The sequence below is a fragment of the Agelaius tricolor genome, unplaced genomic scaffold, assembly GCF_023055355.1.
Source record: "Agelaius tricolor isolate 1412-34295 unplaced genomic scaffold, bAgeTri1.0.p SCAF_4, whole genome shotgun sequence".
NCBI classification, from domain to species: Eukaryota; Metazoa; Chordata; class Aves; order Passeriformes; family Icteridae; genus Agelaius; species Agelaius tricolor.
The window spans coordinates 7,038,394-7,064,749 of NW_027269264.1; the positions used below are offsets into that span (position 1 = coordinate 7,038,394).

General features: G+C 38.4%; 1 protein-coding gene across 1 annotated transcript in view; it reads right to left on the minus strand.

Annotated features, from left to right (window-relative positions):
* The window catches only part of SVEP1 (sushi, von Willebrand factor type A, EGF and pentraxin domain containing 1), a 115,473-nt gene that overhangs the window by 40,492 nt on the left and 48,625 nt on the right, over positions 1 to 26,356 (minus strand). The window contains exons 8-30 of the mRNA XM_071424471.1: positions 26,232 to 26,350; positions 24,878 to 25,007; positions 24,121 to 24,228; positions 23,767 to 23,898; positions 22,309 to 22,503; positions 21,170 to 21,291; positions 19,474 to 19,582; positions 17,393 to 17,581; positions 16,829 to 17,062; positions 16,158 to 16,319; positions 15,258 to 15,419; positions 14,232 to 14,393; positions 13,597 to 13,691; positions 12,381 to 12,477; positions 11,639 to 11,752; positions 10,688 to 10,801; positions 9,605 to 9,806; positions 8,372 to 8,529; positions 7,075 to 7,276; positions 6,250 to 6,425; positions 4,780 to 4,904; positions 1,284 to 1,407; positions 587 to 757 (exon numbers count right to left, since the gene is read on the minus strand). Coding sequence (XP_071280572.1) covers positions 587 to 757; positions 1,284 to 1,407; positions 4,780 to 4,904; positions 6,250 to 6,425; positions 7,075 to 7,276; positions 8,372 to 8,529; positions 9,605 to 9,806; positions 10,688 to 10,801; positions 11,639 to 11,752; positions 12,381 to 12,477; positions 13,597 to 13,691; positions 14,232 to 14,393; positions 15,258 to 15,419; positions 16,158 to 16,319; positions 16,829 to 17,062; positions 17,393 to 17,581; positions 19,474 to 19,582; positions 21,170 to 21,291; positions 22,309 to 22,503; positions 23,767 to 23,898; positions 24,121 to 24,228; positions 24,878 to 25,007; positions 26,232 to 26,350 — 3,402 coding nt within the window. The remainder of the gene's footprint in view (positions 1 to 586; positions 758 to 1,283; positions 1,408 to 4,779; positions 4,905 to 6,249; positions 6,426 to 7,074; positions 7,277 to 8,371; positions 8,530 to 9,604; positions 9,807 to 10,687; positions 10,802 to 11,638; positions 11,753 to 12,380; positions 12,478 to 13,596; positions 13,692 to 14,231; positions 14,394 to 15,257; positions 15,420 to 16,157; positions 16,320 to 16,828; positions 17,063 to 17,392; positions 17,582 to 19,473; positions 19,583 to 21,169; positions 21,292 to 22,308; positions 22,504 to 23,766; positions 23,899 to 24,120; positions 24,229 to 24,877; positions 25,008 to 26,231; positions 26,351 to 26,356) is intronic.

Consider the following 26,356-nt stretch of genomic DNA (forward strand, 5'->3'; position numbering starts at 1 on the left):
CCAACACAAGCAACTGCAGTCATATGTGCAGTCACAACAGAGGAGGACCAAAGGAAAGGAGAAAGCAGGAGCAGGAATCATATAACCAAAAGAAACTTGGCAGCCTGAATGCATACAGCTCACTTTGAAGAAATCCGGTAAATCTTGGAGCACTTCCAAGTCCTAACAGAAATATATGCTGCCTATAAAGAAATTAGGTCATAATTTACTCAAGTCAAGGCTTCTACTTCAAACCAGACATTCTCAGTGACATCTAAAAATTACAGAGATATTTTAGCATTTCCTGTGCATCTTCCACACTCCTAATGCCACTGGGGAGGAAAGGACCAGATTGCTGATCCAAATGGACTAATTTCTCTAACAGCCATGGATGTTAGAAACTGGCTGAAAAACATGTAAGAACATGGTTATGATACAGTTTCTGCTCAGCAAAACATGAGTTTAGTTTTAAGCATACATGCTTACGCTGTAACATGAATGGATTCAAGAGCATGACAGCTGCAAAAAAACCCAGGCCATGAATAGTGATAGGATCCAAATAAACACCAGAGTTTCCTAATCCTGCCAGCTCACTGAGACAACTCACTTTCACATCGGGGAAAAGGCCGTGTCCACTGTCCCAGGTTAAGGCAGTGTTGAACAGAGTTTCCCACTATCTGGAATCCTGGGTCACAGGAAAGGCTTACTTTTGACCCTGGCTTTAAATCAGCAGAAGAGGCCCGCAGATGAGGTATAAATCCTTGCAAAGATGGACAATCTGTGAAAAGAATATATGCATTCAGTAAGAGGTACAGCTACATGCTGAAATGAACAAACTGGTTATGTGTTTGTTTGATCCCGTATAAGTTTACCCAGGAAAAAGCTTTCAGAAATGTTATGCATGCTACATCCCATGGGTCCAAAGGGTTTTGAGAATCATCAACATATAAAAACAGAAAAGGAATCTACAGAAAAAGAAGCGAGGAGGCAGCAGGTATTTTAATACTATACAATAATTATTAGAATACAAGGCAGGAATTTTTTTTTTCTGATCCACTACCATCTTCACTCTTTTCCCATCTCAATTCAGGAAGCAATAAATTTTTGTCATAGATTTCAATGAACTTTTGTTACAAAACCCTGGAATTTGAAGAATGAAGGACTGCATGTTCTAACTGTCAAATTATCAAAATAATTTATTCAAGGTTAGTAGAGCAAAGGCTGCAAGTTTGCTAGTTGACCCCATAAAAGAGTCTTATAGTGTTGCTCAGAAAAAAATGGGTTCTAGGAAGTAAAGTTCTAACCAGCACAAAATATACTCTTGTAATCTATCTTCACTCTTCCAACAACTCCTGGCAGGAAATCTGGCCAGGCTAGTACATTTCCTTTTTGCAGTTCTTCTGGACAGGATGTAGCCAGAGATTCTACCTATGGATTTAAAAAAGTTGGTTAGATGATGTTTTAGGACAATGTAGGAAAAGAATATTAAAAAAAATATTCCCTTCATGCGTGTATGCAGCACTAGAACAGATGCTTGAGGGAGTAATGCTCATCTTTTCTAGCACAAGAGGTTCCTGGCTGAAGTACTTATTATTCTGTTCTTATAAACCATCTAGATATGGCTGAATCACTACCTGAAGGACTACTTGACATACAGACAAGGTATTGAACACAGTTCTTGAGACACAATTGAATTTGTTAGTGTAAAAGAAGAACACATCTACGTCACAGAAAAAGACAGTAATGAGGCTGCAACCTGAAGAGAACACTTATCTATTTGCAGAAAATGTCAAATAGGAGCCAAAAGGAACTTAGTGTTCAAGATCTGTATCCTGAAAACTGCTAGCCCTGCACCATGTAAAAGGGACAGAAATACAAAAAGGAGAAGCTTAATAAGGCAATTAGTTGTTTCCAGAACACAAGTTTTGTGAACTGAATTAACTAGACTCTGTACAACACTGTAGGCAAGGCCCAACCAAAGTGGGATGGGGACATAAATAATGGAGTATAGAAACAGGAACTATATAGGTCAGCTAAGTACAGGAGAAACAAAGGAACACACTATTAGACCAACAGCAGATTGGTATCTTGAAAGAAGATCTGGTCATATGTCTCGGATAGAAAAGTTTTCTCAGATGGGTGATAGCCTTCTGTCAAGTTTCCAGCAGATAAATTCAACCAAGAATAATATTCTACAGTGTCTGTCCTTGTGAGATGGAAAGGTACATGATGAACTTTGGAGTGATTTGTTCTCATATTGTCCCTACTCTGAAGCCATTGAGGCAGATTGGACTTTTAGCAGTCAGTTAGACTTTTATACAGTCAGTATAGCTGGAGAAGGAACCAACATTCTCTGTTTATTCTGAGGCCATTTCAAAGTTCTCATTTCAGCAATCTGTGCCAAGGGAAACTGCTTAGGCCAAAGGCTGCAAACAAATTGCAAGGGATCTGCATGAAAAAATTTCCAATGTAGGAAAAACAAGTTTGGGAATCAGCGCTTCCAAGGCATATGATGGAGAATGGAGGGCCAGAAAGGACCTCACAGTTCCCTACACACAACTCATATTTCTGTTGCTGCCTATTCAACAACAAAGCTACCAGAGTGACAGTTTACCTATACAAAATTAATGTGCAAGTGAATAAATAACTAAAGCAGGTAAGTAAAATCTTAAAGACTAGATTCCACCATCCTTTATTCACTAAGCAACCTATTCTGTCACCCTGCTTTCCTTTATGGCTGAGAATAGAAAGTTAAGACTTAATGAATAGTTCCAGCTGGCCAGAACAAACTTAATGATTACAGATTACAATAGCACTTTACTATTCCAAGCTCTGAAATAAATGAGGTAAAAATTGTATAGGAAGCTTGACTCAGCTTCCTGTCTGGTGTTACATCTGTCTTTTCAGATGAGCAACATGGATACTACAAATGAACAGCAGGATTTTCTTCCTTGTCCTAACTGCTGCATCTGAAGCAAGTGGGAATTCAATCAGACCTGTCATTGAAACAGGGGCAACTACTGAGAAAGTTTCAGAAAGTTGCGCTTAAAACTCTTTACCAGTGTGCCCTATAAAATCACATGTACGCTTATCAGCTTCAAAACTGCTAGTGAACAAAAACTTGAAGATCTGATTGGCAATGCAACAGTTGGTGACCCTAAAAGTCAAGAACTGTTGCAGATAGTGGGGTAGTTTTTAACCCGTCAGAGAGGCAAAGTAGTAAAAATACAGAGAAATAAACGGAGGAGACATATGGATGCTGGAAGAAAAGATTCTGCTTTACTTTTTTTCCTATTCATGCTATTATTTCTTATTTGGGTCAGGGATAACAAACAGCTATTAACCATCAATTAGTGATGCAAATTTAAGAAAAATCAGGAAAAGAGCAAAACTTTGTAATCCAAAGATTCTTCCTCAAAGAAATTTCTCTAAGATTAAACATTTGTCTTTGTTGTTCAAGTGTTATCAACAGTTTAGCACTTCTGACCTTCAGGATTGAAATAGTAATGAGCAGGAAGCAGTGATGGAGCACTGTCCTCAGGTTTGCAGATAATATCAGGCTGGTGATACTATCACCAATCAGTGTGCTCAAGGACAGAGTTGCATGCATAGGCACTTTGACAGGCTGGAGTAAAGATAAACTTCAAAAACTCAACAAGGAAAAATGGCAAGGAAAAAAATTCTGAACAATATAGGTGAGGAGAGCCAAGACCAGTAAAAGAACTCTGTGGAAAAGAACTTAGGGATTCTGGCAGGCAGTGAGCTGAGCGCTGGCCAGCTGTGCACTGTGCAAATATTGGGAACCAACAGCATCCTTGGCTGTGTGAATAGGGTTACCATCAGAAAACCAAGGAAGTGATTATTCATTCTCAGTGCTTATTAGATCACATCTGAAGTACCGCATTCCATTTTGGGTAATTCACAGCAAGAAAGACACTGACAAGCTGGAGCAAGCTCAGAGATGGGATGGAACATTCACCCTGGGAGGAGAGCTTGGTTCAGCCTAGAGCAGAAGCAGCTATGGGGACATCTCTCAGCAGCCCTGTGTGTATTGGGAGATGATCAGGTACAGACAGGCTTGTACAGCAGTGCATGGTGGAAGACACAAGCAGTAGTCATAAATGGAAGTGGGAGGTCCCAACTAGGCATAGAGAAACAAATTCCACTTGAGGATAACTGAGCACTGAAGCTTGGCTCCCAGAAAAGTTGAGGGATTACTGTCCTTGCAGACATCTTTCAGTCTTTATTAATTTTTAACTCAGTGGAAATTTGGTGCTGCCAAAAGCTGCCAAGCTTTTATTTTAGGTACCTGAGTAGGTGTAATTCCATATTAAGTTATCCTGCCCTTTCAGACTTTTTCTGGAACTATAAAGCTCAGATTTTTCAGTGTCTAATGCATTGACTGAAATTGTGATGTCTCCCCTCTGAAGTTTTAACAGCAGAATGAGGAAACTGTATGTAGTCTGTAAAACAAGCACTTTACTTATTCCACTGAATTTCTCTCTCTTCTAGCAGTACTGTTAATTTTTATGCATGATTTCCTTCCTGTTTTGAAGCCACATACTACAGAAAGGCTCAATCAAAACAGAAGGTGACTCAGTGTTGATTTTACCAGGCTTAGTTCTGCTTAAAGCTACTTTACTAACTACATTAAGCTTATTACCCTAAGCCAGAACTCCATCTGATCCCACTGACTTCCGTGGGAGTAGGGGTGTCCCCAGTATGCTGACCTAGAGTGCCTTCTCAAATGTTCATCCTAGGTTCAGAGCTCTCTGCTCAAACACTGCACTCAGGACTTACCTGCTGTGGAGAAAGTACATAGTCCCAAATGTTGAGCTGGCTGATGGAGCCCACAAAAGATTCAGCTGGGTTGAATCCTTCTCCTTTTTGATCTTGCTCTTGACCCAGCACAAGTGCACCGCCACCTAAACTCAGAATTTGAAGAGGGATAGGAAACAAAGCCTTACAGCAGGGATCCCATAAGAAGATTAAAAACTAAACAAAACAAAAATTTTTGCTGCCCTATGTTACTTGGATTTTGCAGTGAAGACCAGCCACTTTCAAACTCTCTCAGCAAAACCTCTTGGAAGACTTATGTTAGACTGAGATAGGTCAACCTAGCAACTTGGAAGTGACTGTCAAACTCACATGGGAGCAGAAATCACCTATGGCTGCTTCAGGAATGATATTGGCTCAATGAGATCACTTATAGGTCAGTATTTGAAGCATAACACACAGCAACGTAAAATACAGTTTTGAGCAGGTGGGGCCCATTTTACAATACCAACTTACAGTTCCTGCTTCAAACAAAAGCATACAAACTCATACAGATCAAATGTGATTCTATACCCCCCTTGTGTGCCATGTCTCACAGCATTAACTACCCTCAGTGTGGGAGTATGATTCCATACTCCCACACTGTGGGTAGTTAATGCTCTGAGACATGGCACACAAGTTAAATTTATTCACCTTGTCCATTAACATGTGAACATGCATCTTCTACAACCTAGGGTATGTGGACAAGGTCAAAAAGTAATGGAGACAGCACACTTCGGTCTTATCTCTGGAGAGAACTCCAATTTAAGTGGGAAAGACGGGCAAATGCAAGGGTCATGGACTAAAATGCTTTAGTACTGTATTTTTTATTTTAATGAAATAGTATTTTGAAATTCTATGTAAATTTGGATGGTAGCAGTACGCAAACAGTACCAAAACAAAACCTCTTTGCAGCCAAATGATACCAAGCTTTTCATAGCTCTTTAATGCTGAAGATACTATTTTTTGTGCCCTCTGATCTTATACTATAGATAACTGATCACAGGAAACAATGAAATAGCAAACTTCACTTGTTAGAAAAAAATACAAACATAACTTCAAATATATGCCTGAAAAGAACAGGAAAAGGCTAAGTCAACAAACGCTGAACACACGACACATATGTAAGGGAAATGCCTGATAAACTTTATTCTGTTGAGTTAGACACTTTCACAAAGCCATTCCAGAACCAGCCCTGCACAGGTTCCTTTGTGGACTAAACTGTGATGTCCATAAAACAAGCTACCTACCAATATACCTCTGAAATGTGCATTTTATCTTCAGTGATGCTGAGTGGGGGGAACTGTCCTCACAAAATAAGAATAGCAAACATGAGCTTTTCAGAAATGCTGAACATGTGCATATATCCTAAAAACACCAAAACATTTCCTTGCATATTCTGAATAAAAACAGAACGAAGGCAACCAAATGTGGTATAATATAAATAAAGCATACCAGGGATTTTTGATCCGACAGAGAGCCCGCTGCCTCCATCAGACAGTTTTCCATCGATGTACACCTTCCATGCCCCATCCCTGCACGTCCACGTCACCGCAATGTGGTGCCAGTTACCGTCGTTCACTGAAGGACAGTCTGTTATCTTCTCTTTCCCATTCACATAAAGAACCCAGCTGCAGGGAAGACACAGCATACTCAGCTGCATGCAGCTACCTTAAAAGCATGGTCTGTCTCCCATGACTCAAAGAGATGTTATTTGACTAATAAGATAACAGGCATGTAATAACTATCATGTGAGAAATCTCTCTTGAAAGATCATCACAGAGCACTTGGAAGTTGGCTATCATATGCAAAGCATGGTGAAATGAGTGACATGCTTTTGTAACAAAATATGAAGGCTCAAGTCATGGCTGCATAGTGGATTCTTAAATTTTTCTGTTGAGTCACACTGGAAGTCACACTGCTTTTGCAAAAGTGCAAGTCATACTCTGCGTTTAGAATCATGCGAGAAGTACTTTGCTGAGCTCCATTTGTTCCACTCATTGTCTCAATAAGCCATTAAGAAAAGATGTGAATATAGTACAGAAAAAAAAAATGTTGTCTAAACTCACAGCTCTCTTGCCATTACTCTTCTATAGAGCAAAAAGTGATGGGAACAAAGCAAGAAGAAAATAAAAACAAAGAGACAACTCTGTCAAGGGAGTTTGGATGCAGATTTTTCTACCCCAAAGTAGGCAAAGCTTACATTCAAACTTCTGTTCTACACTTCCTTTATCAATCCAAGACATCTGTAAGCTATAGAAAAGCAAAACTGTGATTTACCCATTGTAATCAGTCAGAAGAAATGCATTATCACTTCCATTTTCTACTGCATAAGAAATGGGAGTCCCATAGTTTGTGGTGTCAGTGGATTTCATCCAGAATGTACAGGTGATGTCACCAAGAGATGGTAAAATACCATCAAGCATGACATATCCATAGATACCAGAGACTTCAAAATCAAGATTGAAACCAGAGGACTGTTCTGCAATGAAGACAAAGAGTATTCAGAACAATAGTCACACAAACATGGAAAGAGAATCCAATGAAATCCAATCAAATGCAATAAAGTGGATTGAAGTCCTGCACAAAAAATATTCACTAATTTGAATAGAGATAGAAAGAACTTTTGGTAGTGTAACATCAGCCAGCATACAGAGCTTTCCAAGGCTAAAATACAGTGCTTGAAGACAAATATCCAGAAGACACTGTTTATCTAGCAATAACATGAACTGAATCACTGACCTGACATATCCATCTACCATCTACCATCCAACAACATAAAGAGGTATAATCACCTTGTTCCATCTAATCAAGTTTTGAAGAAAAAACCCAAAACAACTCAAGATTTTTCCTGTTCTGGACTTACTGAAATACACTGCCTGGTATGGGACAGCACTTCTGTGCTACTGCTCAATGCACAGTGACATGCTTTACAAGGATGCTACATGTAATGTTATATAGTGGAGCTCTCCTGAAAGGTGGGTGTTAAACTCTGACATAGGATGGCAGGTGTAAATGTCGTCTACTGTCTTTGGGAAATCAACATGGCTTCTGTTTAAAGATTCACTGGCTACTTTATAATTTTCAGGGAAAAGGATTTGAGCCTTGTGATCTCCAGTATCCCCCAGGAAGTTGTGCTATGGGTGTGACCCATGCCACCTGTCCACAGCAAACTTGATACTCTTTTGCCTGTAGGGAACTTGATGCCTTTAGGACTTCTGAAGCTAAGACTACCCCTTACTAATCTCCAGCCCTGTGATACAAGGCCCAACACAAAATACAAGAAACAGAAAGATCTACTTAACCCAGATAAACAGAGCAAATACAAATTAAACTCAATAGACCTATGGGGTATTAAAAAGCTAGAACCATGCCTTAGAAAAGAGAAATGACTCAGACACATGCTGTTACTTGTCTGCAATTACACTTATTAATGCTGCAGTCACACACTCATCCTCTCACAGTCCCACCATCCTAGCTACTTTCTGAGGAAGCTGTATGAAATCAGCCCAGCCAGTGAAAATCTTGCACAGAGACTTAGTCAAGCCACCTTTTTCTGAGACTTAGTCCTGTGTACCTGTTTCACACCTGCTGCCTGTAAAGCCAGGGGGACATTTACAAACGTACGAGTTCAAGGCATCCACACACGTGGCTTGGTTTAAGCAGGGACTGGAGGCACAGTCATTGATGTTCACTTCACAGTTCTGTCCTGTGTACCCTGTCACACACAGACACCTATGGAGGAAGAGAAGCACACTTCAAAGGTGACAGCCATCACAACAAAGAGTTCTGGCTATGAGGCCAGATCTGCCAATGAGAACAGTATATAACAATACTAAGAAAAAAAAAAACAAACAACAGATTATATACTACAGAATTAATGGAATTTTATTTTGGTCATTCCTCTTAAGCATGCATAATAAGCATGCTTAAGAGGTCATTTCTGTTAAGCATGCCCTCTATTAGCTGCATAATAACACGTCTAGACAGGGACAATACAATATTTAAAGAGCCTGCATTTTTTATATGAAATAATGAGACATAACCATTATACTTCCACAAGTAAAACATACCTCTTACATACACAGAATTAATGATGAGAGGTATTCAATTTTTCAGATAGTCACCTTTATATATAGGGAAAACCAAGCCAGTATAAAACTGATACTTGGAAAACCAAAACTGATACTTGGAAAACCAAGGTGCTTGAAAGGCATTAAAACTTCTGGGGTTTTTGGGAGGGAAAAGACTAAACTAAACACAGATGTTAATAGCTGGCCCATCTACCTATACAGTGATCTAGGATATGACACTTCTGATGGCATTTGTAGCTTCTGATCTGAGTTCAGATACCCTAAATCATAAAATTAAACAGCTGGAAGTTTCCACTGGGGTTTGTATTTTAACCTCTATTGGCTCAGTATGTACAGCTATCCCTGTCCTTCCAAGCTATAGAAATGTAGTATTAACAGGTACATAATTGGTCATCATGTATTATTCCAACAGAAAGCAAGATAAGCCCCTGAAATTTGGAAAAATGGACATCTTTTGGAAGATCAGTATTAAAACCATGCAGTCCTACCATGCTTACTTTCAAACTCTGCATATTTTCTTTGCTGTTTTCCTTGGAATTTTTAAGAGTCAAGACACTAGGATATATTTTCTTGTCTTTTAAGATCTCCTTCTTCATAAAGGGACCACTTATTTTGGATCAGGCTGCCAAAATATGCTTGTTGAAATCTGAGAAGGCTGAGGCACCTCAACATGTCTGACTTTCCATATTATATTACATCAATCATCTGTTTTTCACCTGAAGCTGTTGATACCATCTCTGCATGTAGCTCCATTCCTACAGGGTCTGCTGAGACACTCATCAATGTTTCTTTCACACAAGACACCAGTAAAACCTGGGAGACATTTGCAGGAGAAACTTCCAACTCGATCTTCACAAACAGCCCTATTAAGGCAGGGGTTGGAAAGGCATTCGTTCATCTCCCTTTCACAGTGATCACCTGAGGGGGAAAAGAAACCAACAAAGTAACAGCTCTGGATTGAATTAACCTAAGAAAAAAGATTATTAACCCATCTCCTTTTTTTAAAGGATGTAGCTGATCTTCTGAGAAAAAGCAAACATCAGAGTAACCATGCAGGTTTGGAATTTACTCCATTAACAGAGGTTAAGTAAACACAGAAGAATTATGGGAACCATGTTAACAGTTACAGAAATAACTGTAGCAAACTGTCAAATTTAAATGTGACTAATTTGGGGTGAACCAGGAAATCACCTGAAAAACTATTCTGAGCAAGTAATGAAAACGTGCTATAAAAGACATTTGGCTGAAACCTAACTCTAAGGAGAGATGTGAAAGCCAGAAACATGTGACTCTGTGATTTATGATGTGAAAAAGGCCCTATGTCACAAGCACTGAAACTGCATGTGATTTTATAGTGGAGCTTTTTGGCAACATGATAATCAACAGCTATGTATATTTGTTATAGAAATCTGTAAAAGCAGACTATGGGATTGGGGAGTAGTTTTAATATAGACCATTTTGTCTACTGCTATAATATTTTTATTTTTAAATAAAATTAAAAACAACAATTTGAACCCATTAAAATGATGTTGTTAGTTCCTTAACATCACACAGCAAGTTCATTGCAAAATTAGTAATTGAAGATCTAGCACTTAGAAAATCCTTCTGAAGTCACATTTACACTGCGGAGAGTCTGAGACACTAGATGGACCTAAGGAACATCCATAACTTACATTCATATCACCATGTAATATATATATTGCTATATAGCAGTGGGATGGAAATACTTTGGGTGGGGTAGGAAGACACATTTTTTGGTCAGAAAGAGTAAAAGCTGGCTTAAAGAGAACAACATGTACCTGTGAACCCTTCTGCACACGTGCAACGGTAGCCATTCTTGCCATCAACACAGTGGGCTCCATTTAAACATGGACTGGAGCTACATTCATTTATGTCCTCCTCGCACAAGAGACCTTTGAACATGCAGGATTACAAGGCATGATCAAGACACAGTGACAGACTGTATGCTGCAGTGACTGGATGTAGACAACAGAACAAAACCACACCACAAGCATGACAAAGGTTACCGACAGCAGGTGACAAAATTGCATGATTGACTGTACTACTGAAACACTCCAAAGATAATCTGTGTTATTTAGATGTTGGGATCAATATGCAAAGTCCACTGTGAATCTTTATAATGTTTAAAAACCCATCCAGCTACTGCTAATGTTGACAAATGTATAGTCATAAATACGAACAGTGGGGGAGACCATTTCTAATGGAAAACACAGCACCTTATTTTTGATCACACAAAATCAACCCCTCAGTAGTTTATTCCATACTTAGAAATCAGGTGCTGTTTTGGCCAGCTATTTGAGTGTATTAGTTTCCCTGCAAATTTCAATACCTTCAATGTGCATGAGAAAGAATATAATCAAAAGTCCACTCACTTATTCCTAAGGCTGCAGTAAAGGAACCGCATAAATGCTGTGTCTAGTCTCACAAGCACCTCCCCTGTTAGTATTTACTAATTCCCTAACCCTTATTCCTCTTTTCAGACCAGAAATGTCACAAAGGAGAAGGGTACATACACACACACAGACACACACACTCCCACACCCTGTCCTTGGATGCTTACCCTTGTATTTCAAAACCTATTCACATATAGTAGAACCTTACTCTAAGCTGTAGATCATATTGTTTTCCTGTTATAATTGGATGTGGAATGACACAGCATTTGTGCTTTGTGTTACTTGGCACAGAAACCAAGCCTGTCTGAAGAAAAGCTATGAAGTGAAACAAATTACCTGAATAGCCTGGTTGGCAGTGGCAAACAAAGGTCCCAATGCCGTCTTTGCATATTCCATTGTTTTGACAAGGAGATGATTTACACTCATCAACTTGTGTTTCACATTTCAAGCCTAGAATGCAAAATAAAGGACTTAGAATTGGAAGCCAAAATTTAAAATTCTTCAGAAAAATGGATGCCATGACTATCTAATGTAGGAAAACATGATTAATTCCCTACATTAGCAGACATTCAGGTTTATCATCTTTTCATTAGGTTATGTTTTAACACAGACCTAAGACAAATATTGCTAGAAAGGTGTGATGCACATTGGGCAACAGACTTCAGCTTCAGAGAGGGGCAATCAAAAGTAACTTCTTGATAACAGCTGGATTATAAGATACCTCTTTGATTTGAAGCAACTGGGTAGCTAACACTGAAGACAAGTACAGGCTCTGTACAGGTAGAACTAGCTGTCAAGACTGCAAATTTCTAGCTTTTGTTAATCATAAATATTGCCAAGTGATAGGATTTTCACATCCACCAATTCCATTAAAAGAAATCCCATTCAAAACCTTTTCTGCAAAACACAACATAATTCAGCAAGGACATGAAGAAGTATCTATTTTTTATATATTCTAAACATGTGATGCATATTCCAATTAGTTAGGCTTATGCTGAAATGCTTTGCTTCTTAAAACGTCCTCATTTTAAGGGCATCATGAAGTAGTAGCTACTTCACCTGCTTCCCAGTTTTTTACCTGTATATCCAAGTGGGCATATGCAAATATATCCACTTCCTAATTGCTTGCATGTCCCATTATTGTGGCACGGTTCCAGGAAACACTCATGAAAGACCTGCCAAAGGCACAAATGATACACTTACAGCAAAGCTGGCACACAATACTCTAGTTTTAAACCGTATACCCCACTAGTCACTCTGGAAAGGTGGGATGAAAAAGTCACCAGCTTTAGCTTCTAGCTCCTCCTCTGTATTCTCAGCATGCTAACCATTTGTGGGCTTTTTCCTACTGAAAAATACAGCAAATCTGAATATTATTTTAAAATTACATTTTACTTAACAAAATCTCAAAACTGTCTGAGCTATGATTCACAGTTTTTATTAAACAACATTTATATGCAAGTTCTCCACTTTGCATCCCTCTACATCAGCTATCGCTTCCTGCTACTGGCCATTAGGTGGCCTGGCAGGGAATTTAACCATGTGGCATTATTTCTCCTGTTCTTGCAAACCCAAATTCATCAAAGCCCTTAAGTTAATGGTCAACTAAAACCACAGGAGATTAATTTGTTTCCTGTCCCTGTGTTATATAATGGTTCAGGCCAAATTTGTCATGAGTCAACTTTGCTCCTTTTTACACAATTCCAAATTCCAATTCAATCAAAGCAGTTTTATCAAGAGTTACAGACTAGAGGTGAGAGGCTGAGGGCAAGGAGGCATCCCCAGCAAGCACTGTCACTAGACCAACTTCACTTGTATTTCAGAGAGGGTACTCACAACAGAGGGAGCTCTGCTTGTGTCCTCTCAAGTGTATCTGTGTTACAACATGTAAACTCAAGATTTTATGTCTGAGGCTTAGATGTCTGGTAGAATTTTCTGGAACTCAGCATATGGAAGTCCTCAGATGATTGAACACAGTCAACATACTTTTTCTAGATTGATTGAACCTCTTCCATGTAGTTTACTTTTCTTTTACAAATGCAATAGGTATTTAATACATCAGGTGAAGGCTGTCAACAGCTGATGCCACTTCCTCTGTTCAATGAAATTGCTTCTATTATTACAAAGAGAGTTTGAGTGTTCCCCTCTTAACCATTGCTTTCATCTCTTCAGGAAGTAAAGTCAGCAAAAGAATTACAGTTAAAAAGGTTTTACTTGTTTACTGCTGCATGAAGTGCTTTTTCTTTCATTTGAGATAGCACTGGAAAATAACACTAAAATAACACTGTCCTTACCTGACTGCTGGCTTTATACTGCTTGCTGATATTTTCTGGGAAGGCTGGTACCATCATTATACTTTCCTCAGCTGCTGAAAAAGTAGAGCCAAAACCTAAAGAGTAAAGATATGAAAGCACTGTTAATAATGCTGTGAAACAAGGTCCCTATTCCATGGGGGCATTAAAACTGCATGTTAGTAATGTGCCTAAAGAAATGCTGAAAAAAGTGAATTTGATAAAAAGAAACTTTACAGTACCCATTACAAAAATATGTAAGGACAAACATTTCTAAAACACATACATGTATGTACACAAAAAAATATTTTGTGTCTTTTTATATGCAGTTACAGGCATGCATATACGTATTAGTGTATATTTATATATATATTTCTCTCTATAGTATATTTGTATAGTACACATAGGAAATGTACACACACACTGCTTATGTATACTCTGTTTATTGAGCCTTGGCATGCATCAGAGTTAGTCTTAAAGTCAGAAGCAACACCAGTAGGCAGAACCAGCTGAGAATTTCACTGCTTGAAAACAGAGTGCAGAGCGTAAGTTGGATGTTTTCTGTTAGGACTACTTCTGGCTATATGTTTTAGATGTTCCCCTTAATCACTTTATGCAGCAGAGATTATTTGGCTTACTTGAACAGTCGGTGATGGATCTGGCACCAATAATGGTTGTTGTTCCATAAAAGGGACAGGACAAGCAGTAGGACTTCCCCGGGTCTGGTTGATAGTAGTCTCTGGGACAAGGGTAGCAAGGTGTCAAACCTGTACGAGAGAACTCGCCTGCAAGACATGGTACTGCAAGAGGAAGGAAACCTTTTTGAGCGACCTGATCTCTTGCACATGCACTTTACTTCCCTCCACCTCTTTATTATCACTTTTTCTTCTCCTGTCATAGTGTCTTCCTAGACTTAAAAGGAACAAGATGAAATCTGCCAAGAATTTACAACTCTGGGAAATGTTAATTTAAAATCTTCTGTGAGAGGCTATGTTGTTCTCAAAGGATTATGGCAATATCTGGGAAGTATTTAATTCTACTACTTTTGCTGCTCTGGAGGTGGCTTTTAAATGGAACTTCCCTTTTGTCTTTCACACCTGTTTTTTTGTTATTGTTTGGTTGGAGTTTTTTAAAAATTTGTTTGTTTGTTTGTTTCAGTTGTTGGTTTTTTCCCCTTCAAGAAGAAATAAGGACAAAGACAAGACTTTTTTGCACCTTGAATCCTTACAGACTATTTCCCCGGGAATTCTTCTGGCAAAGCTTGCCAAAGACAATTGAGGAGAACTGCTTTGAAAAAATTACTGAGCAAATTGTGTTAGAATTCAGAACTTTTGTATAGAAAACAAGGGAGAAATTATAGTGACAATTTCTTTTCTCTTCTGTAAGGAAAAATTTTCATTTAGGTACCCATCACATATCTCATTTTATTCCTTATTATATAAGAATCAGAAGGATTCTGATTCTTCTATAATCAGAAGGAGGGGAATTGGTAACAGGAAATAACCTATCATTTTGATGGAAATATTCCTTGGTCTACACTTAACCAGAATAGGAATTCAGTTTCAGGCAGATGAATTGGATAACATTAGCTGATATTTAAACAACAATTTACACATTTTAAATATTTAGTCTAAAAAAAATTCATTACCCTTTTTGTTACAAACCTCCACAAGCTGAGACATCCACTGCACCTCTTTTTACTGTTGACGTATTTTCTGGACAAGAGATGCAATTCCTGGATCCAAATGATGGCTGATATGTTCCAAGTGGACATGTTTCACACGTCTCAAGGCCATTAGGTGAATAAGTTCCCTGCTTGCACTGATCTATAAGGCAAAAGAGTTCAGAAAGTTTGAGCAATGTCCAACAGGAAACAGGGCTTCTGATCTCTGAAAATAATGTTGAAATCACAATACACATCACAAGGAATTTTATTTCTGGAGCACACTCTACTCTGAAGGACTTAATGGGTACAAAGAGCAAAAAAAAAGACTGTTGTGATAGGGTACTGATAGTGCAATTATGAATTATTAACAAGTGAATTCTCTGCAATCAGCCTCACAGATGACTTACTGCAAGTTACTCATTGTAATCAACTTACTCAGTTACTCATTGTAATCAACAAAACTAATGGCAATAAAGACAATAAAAATTAAATCAAACTAGCTATTTCCTTTTCAGAAGAAGTCACGAACACATAGTGGTTCTGTGCTGTTCAATACCTCAGCACCGTAGGGTAGGATGGAAAGTGGCTGGCAAGGATGACAACGGAATTATTTTAAGTGTATTAGTGTCTGAAAAATGCAATCACAGAAATGAAATACAGAAATGAAAGACAGAAATTAAACAAAGCATCAAAGGCCAACTCTTCTCAGAACCTCCGCCTGGGCATCCTGCATGGTAGAGCAGTGATGAAAACTTAGATATTTCCATATGCATTAAGATGCAATTAGGACTCTTCCTTGTTTCACATGCTAGCTTCACTCCAGTACTTCCACCATGGGTCCAGAAGGATGTCACCAAGAATTCACAAGTGGCTGTCCCAATAAGACAGAAGTCCCTACCTTTGCACTCAGAGATGCTTCTAGAGTGTAGATACTCAGTATAGCTTCCAGATGGACAACTTTTGCATTCCAGCTGCCCTTCCTCATCTTGATAGGATCCAGTCCAGCAGCTTTCACAGGTAAGATGTTCCAGGGAGTAATAGGTACCCAAAGGGCAGTTGACTGTAATGTAATGTTGGAAACCTAAGTTTCCCTCAGAGTGAAAAAATCATACATACCTCTCTTGCCCCTGGAGTTCCCATTTACTCAAACAAAGTTTTTATGAAATGTGGCTCTGTTCCCCAGCAGGTAGGGAGATATCTGTCTGGAACACTGCAAAGATTTAATTATGCACAAGAAATGGAATCCAATATCCACCTTCGCTACACATCACTCACAGGACTAACAGGGTTAAAAGACTGCATACCAAGCACTGTTTTCTCTGTATGGCCAAGCAAGGATATGCCTGGGAGTGGAATCCTGGGTACAAAGCATCCCTTTTCCACAGGCCTTGGTTAGGAATATAAACATCCTTTGGAAGTCAAACTGTGCAAAGCATTTTTGCAGTTTATTGTTATGGGAGACCACAAACACTGGACTGTGTCAAATCATAACCCTCTGCAAACATCCTCTAAAAGCTTGTTTTGCAAAAGGATTTTAAATACACATAAGAAACAAGTTATCTGGCTTACCACACATTCTCCCTCTCAGCACAGAACCAGGCCTGCAGAAAAGAAAGGCTTTCTCGGTCTCCAGTGAGTTGGTGTCAGCTACAATGAGTTCAGATGCAAACTGAAAGGAATACATAGGTTCCTTATTGAGAGTTCTATTCAGCCTGTTTGTGATCATTTCCAGAGTTTTAAGGAGCCGTCTCTGGTTTTCCAGTTCCACTGTATCATTCCTTTCATCAGGCAGTGGCACGCTAGCTGGAATATAAACAGCAAACACAAAAAACACAAAAATTTTGCAGTCAGCACTTCCGGCATACTCTGGAACTTATCAAGAGTACAGTGCTAAAGCTTGTCAATGGAAAGTGAAAAGGAGGCCATGTGCACAAAGCTCTCCATGACAATGAGGTTGTGATCTTTCCCTCAAGAAGAAAGTGTGATGAAATGGGGCTATCAAATGTGTCCAGAGAACTGCCATCTGCATCTTCACCAGGCTTCTGTGAGCTAAACAAGTTTTATTGAATCTCTTAGAGACACAATTTTTAAAAAGCAGGAAGCAGAGAAGTTTGGTGTTTTGACTTGTCTCACCTGTGATGTTAAATATTAACTTTATTTTTTGGTCAGTCATTGGAACATTCAGCTTATGCCTTTTGACCCGAGCAGGTGCTGCTTTTACAGAGGCAGAGAGATGCTTGGATAAATCTTCTCCTTGTACAGCATCAACAAAATCACCATAGGAATAATCCAGGTGGTTTGCTGTTCCCCAGCCAGCAGGTCCTGTGGGACATTAAGAAAAAAACAAAAAAGAAATCAACATCATGTGGAAAATAATTACCCTCACTTATTTCTAAAACACAACTCCAGTATAATCTGTCTGAAGCTCTGGATGACATATGTTGGCTTTGAATCTGTACAAGTTGCCACTGTACCTGAGTTTTTACTAACGAAAAATCTTACTCCTGACTGATACCTTAGAGGTCCCGAGTCTGGTGAAATTAGTCAAAGCTTTAAAGAACTAGTTATAATAGTCACATATTGCAATTCTTTCTCTTCATGCCTTTCATGAACCCTCACATGCACCCTCATCTGCCAACAACTTCTTCAACAATTCCATATTGCCTTTGATTCCACCTCTTGCCAACTTACAGACAGCATAGCCTATGCCATGTCTCCACTGCATCTTCTAACAACTCCTGAACAGTTCTAACATTGTCTGGCCTCTCAGAAAAGGCATCACCCTGTCTGTGTATTACCCCCAGACTGGCATTTCTTGTTATACACAGTGAGTCAAATTCACCCTTCTCTAATGTCCTTCATCACTCTAACATGATTTCAATCAAAATATTTTCTGTACATAATCTACTTTTTCATGATTACTAAATCTAGAGGGATGTGGTCTATTTCATTAATCTAGATTATTTTTTAAAAGACATGAAGACAGAAAAAAAAAATCTGCCGATTATCTGTTAGCATCACAAATATTATGTTTTGTTTACAGTGGTAACTAGGACAAGTTAACTCCACAGTTTAATATTGTGTGTTTCACAACTAATTTTCTAAACTGCTGTCCCTTATGCCTTGAAGAGAGTTCTCTCCTGCTTCCACAGTGTAAAATTATGAGAAACTCCTGGAAAAACAACAACAAGGTTATTTTGGTAAGAGGTTGACATGAACCAGAAGAGAATAGGACACTAAATTCCATGTCTGTAAGTGTTTTTTCCACATGCCTTTACAGATTAGTTCCAGCTGTCATCAGCATTCATTCTTACCCTGATGACAACTGCAGACTGAATGTCCAGACCTGCATCATGTCTGAGCACAAACAAATGCTCTCAGAGTGAAGCATTACAAAAGGTGAGCATAAGCAGGAAGTTCTACCAAGTAACTCCACTATAAACCTGTGCAAGAGACACATAAGTCCTATAACAGATCCTGATGTGCATCTGCCAAAAAGCCTCCTGCTAAGGTAGGTAATGTAAGTTCTCCACTTTCAGCTTTTCTGCTCCCAGCACCCCTATGGGACTCAGAAAGGCCAAGAATAACAGCAGTACAACACAGTCACTAAGCCATTCAAAAATGGACTGAAAATGACAACATACTTACTTTGGCATGAACCAAAGTGGGAACAACCACTAGGATGGTTATGGCTTTCACTCTGATATTGCAACAGTCATGGTGCAAAATCTGCCTGTGCATGCAGGAAGTATTTTCACAGCAAATAAGCCAACTTAAGCGCATACAGCTTTACACAATGAGGATTCTGTGGAGATCTGAACTGGCATGACAGATGCTCCTCATTTTCTTAACAACTTCCAAATCTATTTATTGTAGCTTTTCAGTATTTTGGTTTGAAACTATGTTTTTAAGAAGTTCCTTTTTTCTAGGCTAATCAAGCAGGTTTCTAGGACTCCGTGTGTGTGTGCTTTTTTTCCCTCCCCACCATAAGGCATCCCAGGAAATTCTACTCCACATTATATAGGAAGCAGCATTGATACAAGATATCAAAAAGTTTCACAATATTTTTATAAAACCTTTTATGCAATTGCTTATTATTTTATGAGTACCACAGTTACTTAAAAAAAAATTTTAAATCTCACTAAAGACATTGTGGCAAGAATCATGCTGCTTTAAAACCTGGATGGCTAAGAACCTATGGAATCAATAATTACCAATGGCAAATCCATTTTCGTAATCATAATTATATTCCAAGCAGTGTTTCTGTGTCTGATCTTCCAATCTGCAGTCAATATCATCAACATCATTACAGAATGATGGGACCTTTCAACATAAAGAAGAATAACTTTAAGAACATAAAACCACATAGCCCTCTCCCCTGACTTACAAAAACTTCTAATTACAATGCAAAGTACTGGTTCTGTTAGTGACACTAGATTTCCCCTTTCATGTCTCTTATAACCCTGACGAGGTCTGCTGGAAATAAGAAAGCAATTTACATGAGTACAATCTTTTCATTGTAGGAGATCTTTTTGTTTTTTTTAAGAGAAGATGTCAATTCATTACTCATACAATTAACCACTCCTGCATGCCAAGTCTAAGAATACAGAAATGAATTCAGGCATTTTTCTCCCTGCCAAAGAGGACTGGAGAACTCATATTTATAAAGCACCTGTGTTTTCTCCAGCTATGTTACTTGTAATTCTGTCAGGTTTAAAACAATGCTGTCACTTTTTTCTAGCTTTCAAACCTTACTTCTTCAAATTCTTGGGAATAGTAATAAGCATATTCAAAACAGCCTTTCTAAATGTTTTTCAAGACTGTTGCATTTAAATGTAAATGCTTGGATAGGTCACTACCCACTTTTTTCTTATCTTTTACTTGCCAATAGGAATGGTCCAAGCACTGGAACCTGGTAGCACCAGGGAAAGAAACAGAAATAAAACCAATCAAGATTTCTCTACTGGAAAGAACAAACCCAAATCAGGGCAAGTGAGCAACAGACATTTATGTCCAAGTGTTAGACATTGCCTGACATGCCACCTAACTTTTCAGCCACTTGACAAGTGTTACTGACATATGTTCCAAAGCTGCAGGAGTTTGCCCATTATCTGTATGTGCTAACAATGTTTTTTTTTAGTTAGTAGACAACCTTTTATTAGAATATGGGCTGTGTCCTGCAAAAACACCTGTACATGCCCAGTTTTCTCTACTGGTAAAATGATGTAGCACTAGGCCTGGACATCCACTCCTGGGATCAGAACTCAACATTCTGCTGGTTCTGCTTCTCAGATGAGGAGAGATTTGTGGATTAACAGGGGAGATTGTGATATTGAAGTGGAGAGCAAGAGTCACGGCAGAGAAGAAAGACAGGGCCTGTTCAAATTCAGTATTGTGCAGTTCTTAATGATAAGAGTGAGAACTGAGAAGCTCATGAAACCTGACCAGATCACTGCTGCTGGATTTCAGTGCCTGGAGGTACACACCAAACATGGAATGTATCCATTTGTACACATGTGTGTTAATTCATACTATTTGGTTATATATTATACATATCCTATACAAAATGCATTTATTTTATGATCATATCCAATTTTCAAAAACAGCACTGAGGGGACAATTGATTGGGGGTTTCAAAACTACACAGGTTCTCTTTGGAAGCCTACTGAAAATCTTGGATACTTGCATAAATTCTGTCCTGTACAAGTCCACATTGGACACCAAACTGAATTACATTAAAATGCCAGTGAACCATCTTTATTTTTAAAAATAGCTTGTTACCCTATGAAAAATCTCCGATTTAACTTAAAAGCTTCTGCTGTCAATTTCCTTCTAGAAAATTAGTTATTTGGAAAAAGTAACAATATTTTTCAAGAAGTATGCAAAGGGAAGGAGTATTTACTAACCTACCATTTTACCAAGTGCACTCTGAAATGCATCAGTAAAGCTGTTTAAAAGATTGTTGTCATCACATCGTGTTGCTTTGTAGAGCATTTCAAAGGATTTGAATCCATGATTTGCAAAACGATTTACTGAAAAATGTTGGAGAAATAAATTTTTATTGATCAGTGCAAGAGTTTCAGAACTAAAATCAAGACAATTTAGGCTAAAACTGAAATACAAGAAGGTAAGTGCAGTCTTTGAATCAGCAATCCAAACAGACCACTTACATCTCAGTCAATGATTTGACCCTTTGGCAGGCATGAAATTTACTAGAAAAGTTAAAAGAAATTAAAACCCAGGTAACTTTTTTACTTCAGCTTTTTCTCAATGGAAGAAAACAATGAACTGTCTACTAAACTCCATGCTGACTTCTGAGAGGAACGCCATAAATATGAAAGTCTTATTATTAATGCTGCTAGACTAAATATAAAAATTCTTGTCCAGAAATTAAGCCAAGTTCTGAAGTGTCCAAGTTACGGATTTTGAATTGGCAGCTCTGAAACATAACTCTAGTTTGTTCACAGCTGAAACACTGATTTTTATTGCTGAAACCAATAAATTGACTCTGATGGAAGTGGATGCAACATAGTACAAAGACTGGCTTCAAATGTAGTTCTAATACATTTATTATAAAAATGTCACTAAATGTGCAAAATTCCACCACTGAAATTTTGCATGTGTCCCTCTCAAAGAGAACACATAAGCTCTTCTAAACTGGTGGTAATTAGATATGTAAGCACAACACACACTGTGAATTTCAATCAGTAAATTGCAAAGACTGTTGTATTCCTACTAAAAAGACACTGATAGTGTTTGTTAGTAAACTGTTTCAATTAACCTGTTTGTTTTGCCATTGTTGTTATTTTGTGACTCCTGGAATTGAAATGCACTGCTACTTTTGTGATTTAGACAGCTTCTGAAAAAACATTTTTACAGACTTCCAAACATCATTTCACCATCTTTGCAACAATTCAGAGGCAGAGGACAGAGTATATTTGTTATATATATAAATAGAAGTCAGATTTTCTAAAATATTTTCAATTGCTTTCTCATTAAATTTAGTGTTTCATGAGTTGGAAATCCATTCTAATAACAGTAATACTTACAAGAGCAGCTAGGCCACTCTGGAGAATAAGGTGGTTTCCAGAGACCATCATCATATGCACAATAGTAGTTTTCACTTGTTCCTTCTGAAAAGCTGTAACCCTCTGCACAGTGCAATGTGCAATTAACTCCTGCTTCATCTGATGTGCATACAAAATCACCATTCACAGGCTCAAAGGAAACATCACAGGGAGAACCTATGAAAAGTACAAAGATTTATACATTGATTAATATGGTGAAATAAGTGATCCTGCATGAAAACAGCACTGATAGGATTTCCAAAAGTATCTAGTATTGACTTGATCTTGCCTCTGTTGAAGTTTGTGGAAGCATTACTTGCTATATCCATAAAGTCAGGATCAGGCTACTGCTAAATAATTCTCAAATTCTGCTCTTGCAATCAGAAAACCAGAAACATGAAGACTTAAAAAAAAGTTATACATATGAAAAACTATTCAGTAAAATAATTTAAAACATCAATCTAAGTTTTCATGTAAACTTTATACAATGAATTCTAGTAAACTATATTACATCTTGAATTCTGAAATGAAACATTAAACATTCTGGACCCTCACAATAACATGAATTCATCAGAATCATCTTAGGATACCCTCATGAGCTCAGTTATGATTCATGTTTCAGGCCAGCTGTGAAGGAAGTTGTGAATGTCTGTAGATACTATGTCACAAACAGTGAACACAAAAAGTCTGAGATGCTATAGACCTTGGTACAATGCCAGTTCTAAGCACGGGCTGGTTCTTGCTGAGATTTAGACCAAATCAGAGACTAGCACATTCATCTGCAACTTACCTTTCCTGAAAGCTGTACCAAAATTCCTGTCTGCATGATTTTAAATTCTCTCTTCACTAACAGATATTTTTATACAGATGTCCAACTGAGACATAGAAAGTAGAAAGCAGATATAAAGTAGATTTTTCATTCTTAATATAATTTATGTGCCAGATGATTTTGTTGATTTTTAATGAGAAAGTGAACTATGGGGAAGAGATATCTATGCAATAAACAAAATGCAGTAGTATATCTAAAGGTAAAGGCATATTCCAAAATCTAAAGAGTGTTTTATTATCTGCTGCAGTATTTGCATGTAATTAGAGAAAAATTGGCAGAAAATTCCTTTCAACTACACATTTGAAGCAAGATTCAAGTAACACCTATTAATACATTTAAATGGGTTTGCAAAAATGGTAAGTTTTACTGCTTAATGTATCATAATTTCAATGCTTTTATACCTAATTTGAATTTACAGTACCAAATTCACTGCTGTGCTGATTCAGTCGTAGATAATTTATTTGTTGGTACTGGCAAATATTTTGACTGCATTCAAGTTACCTCAATACAAAATGGGAATAACTAAATGAGGAGGTGGAGCAGTCTTGCATCCTTCATGATATTCAGTTAAAACAATGCCAGGTCTTGGCCAGAATTTGAAGACAACGCACCCTTGATGACAATGCGGATCTCACATGTCCTGTTGTTGCCAGAAGGATCCACAGCTGTGTACTGGACTGTTGTCTCTCCTTTGGGGAAGAGATCTCCAGGTGCATGACTCCTAGTGATGGTCAGTGGACCACCTAGAAGAGTTAAAAGATAACCTAAAGCATCGGTAAGGAAAAGTGTTGCTCATACCCAACTCTGACAAATGGAAAAGGAAATGGCAGCAAATCTTCCAAATTATTTAAAAATAACTAAGTAAAAGGAACCTCAGCAAATCTCAAACTCCCAGGGATCAAGGGCAAACAGGAGCTCTCTAGCCTTCCACTGTCTTGTGTATATTTTGGGGGCCACTGTCTCACCTGAATTGTCCGAAAATTCTGGTTCTTCCCATGTCGCTGGGTAGTCATTCTCTGCTGCTTGCATGGGTGGTGGAGATCTGCACCTGTCAACAACAGGAGGTTCTGCATCTGCAGAATTTGAAAGGATGGCATGACATTAGCTTGCAGAACTACTGCCAGACTCAAATAGCATCTCTAACCAGAACAGCAGCTTTAATTTCATATTGGAAGATACAACAAAGGTGCATACTTGGAAGTTGCTGCAATTGGAAGATGCTGAGTGAATGGATAAGAGTAATTATTCTACTGAATTCATGGTTTCTGCAGTGTTTGCCTTCTCTGGAGCAAACCCTGGACTACCTGCAGGACACCTGAATAACAGAACTGTCTGACAGAAATACTTGAATAAGGATTTGCATCAGTGCAATATGTGTGAACTTTGGAAACTTTGTTGGAGTCTTTCAAGAGTTAAATAGAGATTCATGATGAAGGCAATAACTGACAATGCAATAATGCATTTAATAAACCAGGGTGAGGAGAAATCTTAACAGTTAGAAAGAACAGCAGAATACAATGCACCCCAAACTGAACATTGAAAGCAGTGACTGCACGTATGCAAAGCCTTTATGGAGATGCGAAGCCTTTATGGAGATGACAATATTCCTTGGCTTATAACTGCACACATGAAGGCCACAGTGACTCACAGTCTCTTTCTGCACAAATAAGAAGGCTTCAGCCATGATAGATAGCCTTCCCAGTGATTTTTACCCGCACTTACCAATAACCTTGACATTGAATGTGCATCTTGCTTCATTGCCTGACTTATCAGTTGCTGTGTAAGTAATGTCAACTTCTCCAATTGGGAGAAGAAATGGTGGTATGAAAGCTGGGGTAACATGAACTGAGACCTGTTACAGGAAAACACTAATTATTTAAAAGCCAAAGCTGGTTACTAATCATAATATTCATGTTTTAAAAAGTGGACAGAATAGTATCCTTCAATGTCAAGCCTGTTCATTCTGAATGCAAATAGCCCCTTAAAGTAATGAGGACACACTTTACAACAGAGTGCTCTATGCCCCTTCTTAAATCTGCCTTCCTTACAGCAACACGGATTTCCCTAGTCAGGATCTTGACCCTGACCTGGTGCAGATTACAGCACTGTGCATTAAACTGACCCTTGTTTGTCAAATGGGACTGAAGGCACACTATGTCAGCTCAGAACCTGTTCAGTCTGCTGACAGTTCTCCAGCTGCAAGGACCCGGGAGAGGAGTGGAGCAGACAGTGGTGGGCCATAAATACTTACATGTCCAGTTTAAATTTATGTACCTGCATGAGTCAATAGCCCACAGATGCTTCAGTACGGCACTTGGCTTCTACAGTTCATTGAACGACCCTGTGACAGCAGAGCTGTAGTACCTGACCATAGTTATGCCACAGAAAATGCCTGAACTTAAATCTCTTTTACTGAGATAGCTCAGTTTCCTAGTGAAAAAAACCTCCCATATTAAAAGCTCACACAGACTTGCTGCTCTTCTGCTGACTCCTGATAAAGCATTCAGTTGGTGTAACTTGATCATGCCTGAACCTGTAGGGAATGTTGCTCTTTATGAAACAGCTCTGGAGCAAGCTTTCCTGGTAGCTCAATTTCCAGGCACCCTGGCAGGCATAGCAGCCAATGGCCACATTTCTGAACCCTGCACAGGAAAATCAGATTTCTCTTTCTCACCCAGGAAGCTGAAATTGGTTTTTACTTATCACAGTGTGTACTTGTTAGCCCCTTAGATTAATGAACTGGTTTACTTCCTTCTGAGATGAGTTTATTAAACTTCTTCACATTCTAAGTGCTCATTTTTAAGGCAGCTGTCTTCATATTATAAACAAGAGCACATTCTTTCTTTTGACCACATAAATTAACCATATGAGGTTTTATGCACTGATACTCCATGCAGTGTTCTGCGACTGTATAAATCTAATAGAGACAGAAAATGCTGAATTCTCAAGATACAAACTTTCTAGGAGATTTTTCTTCTACTTCTGCTTATCAGAAGAAAGAAATTCTAGTGGATCATAAAATTAATTGAAATCAGACAGATTGCCTCCAGTTAAACAGATACAGATTTTGACTTGCCTCTTCACCAGAGTTATCCTTAGCTGTTGGTACCTGCCAGCTGATATTAGCAGAGTTATGATGTTCCAGAGTCACAGTCTCAATATTGTCTGGGCAGTGAATCTGAGGCGCTTCAATATCTAAAC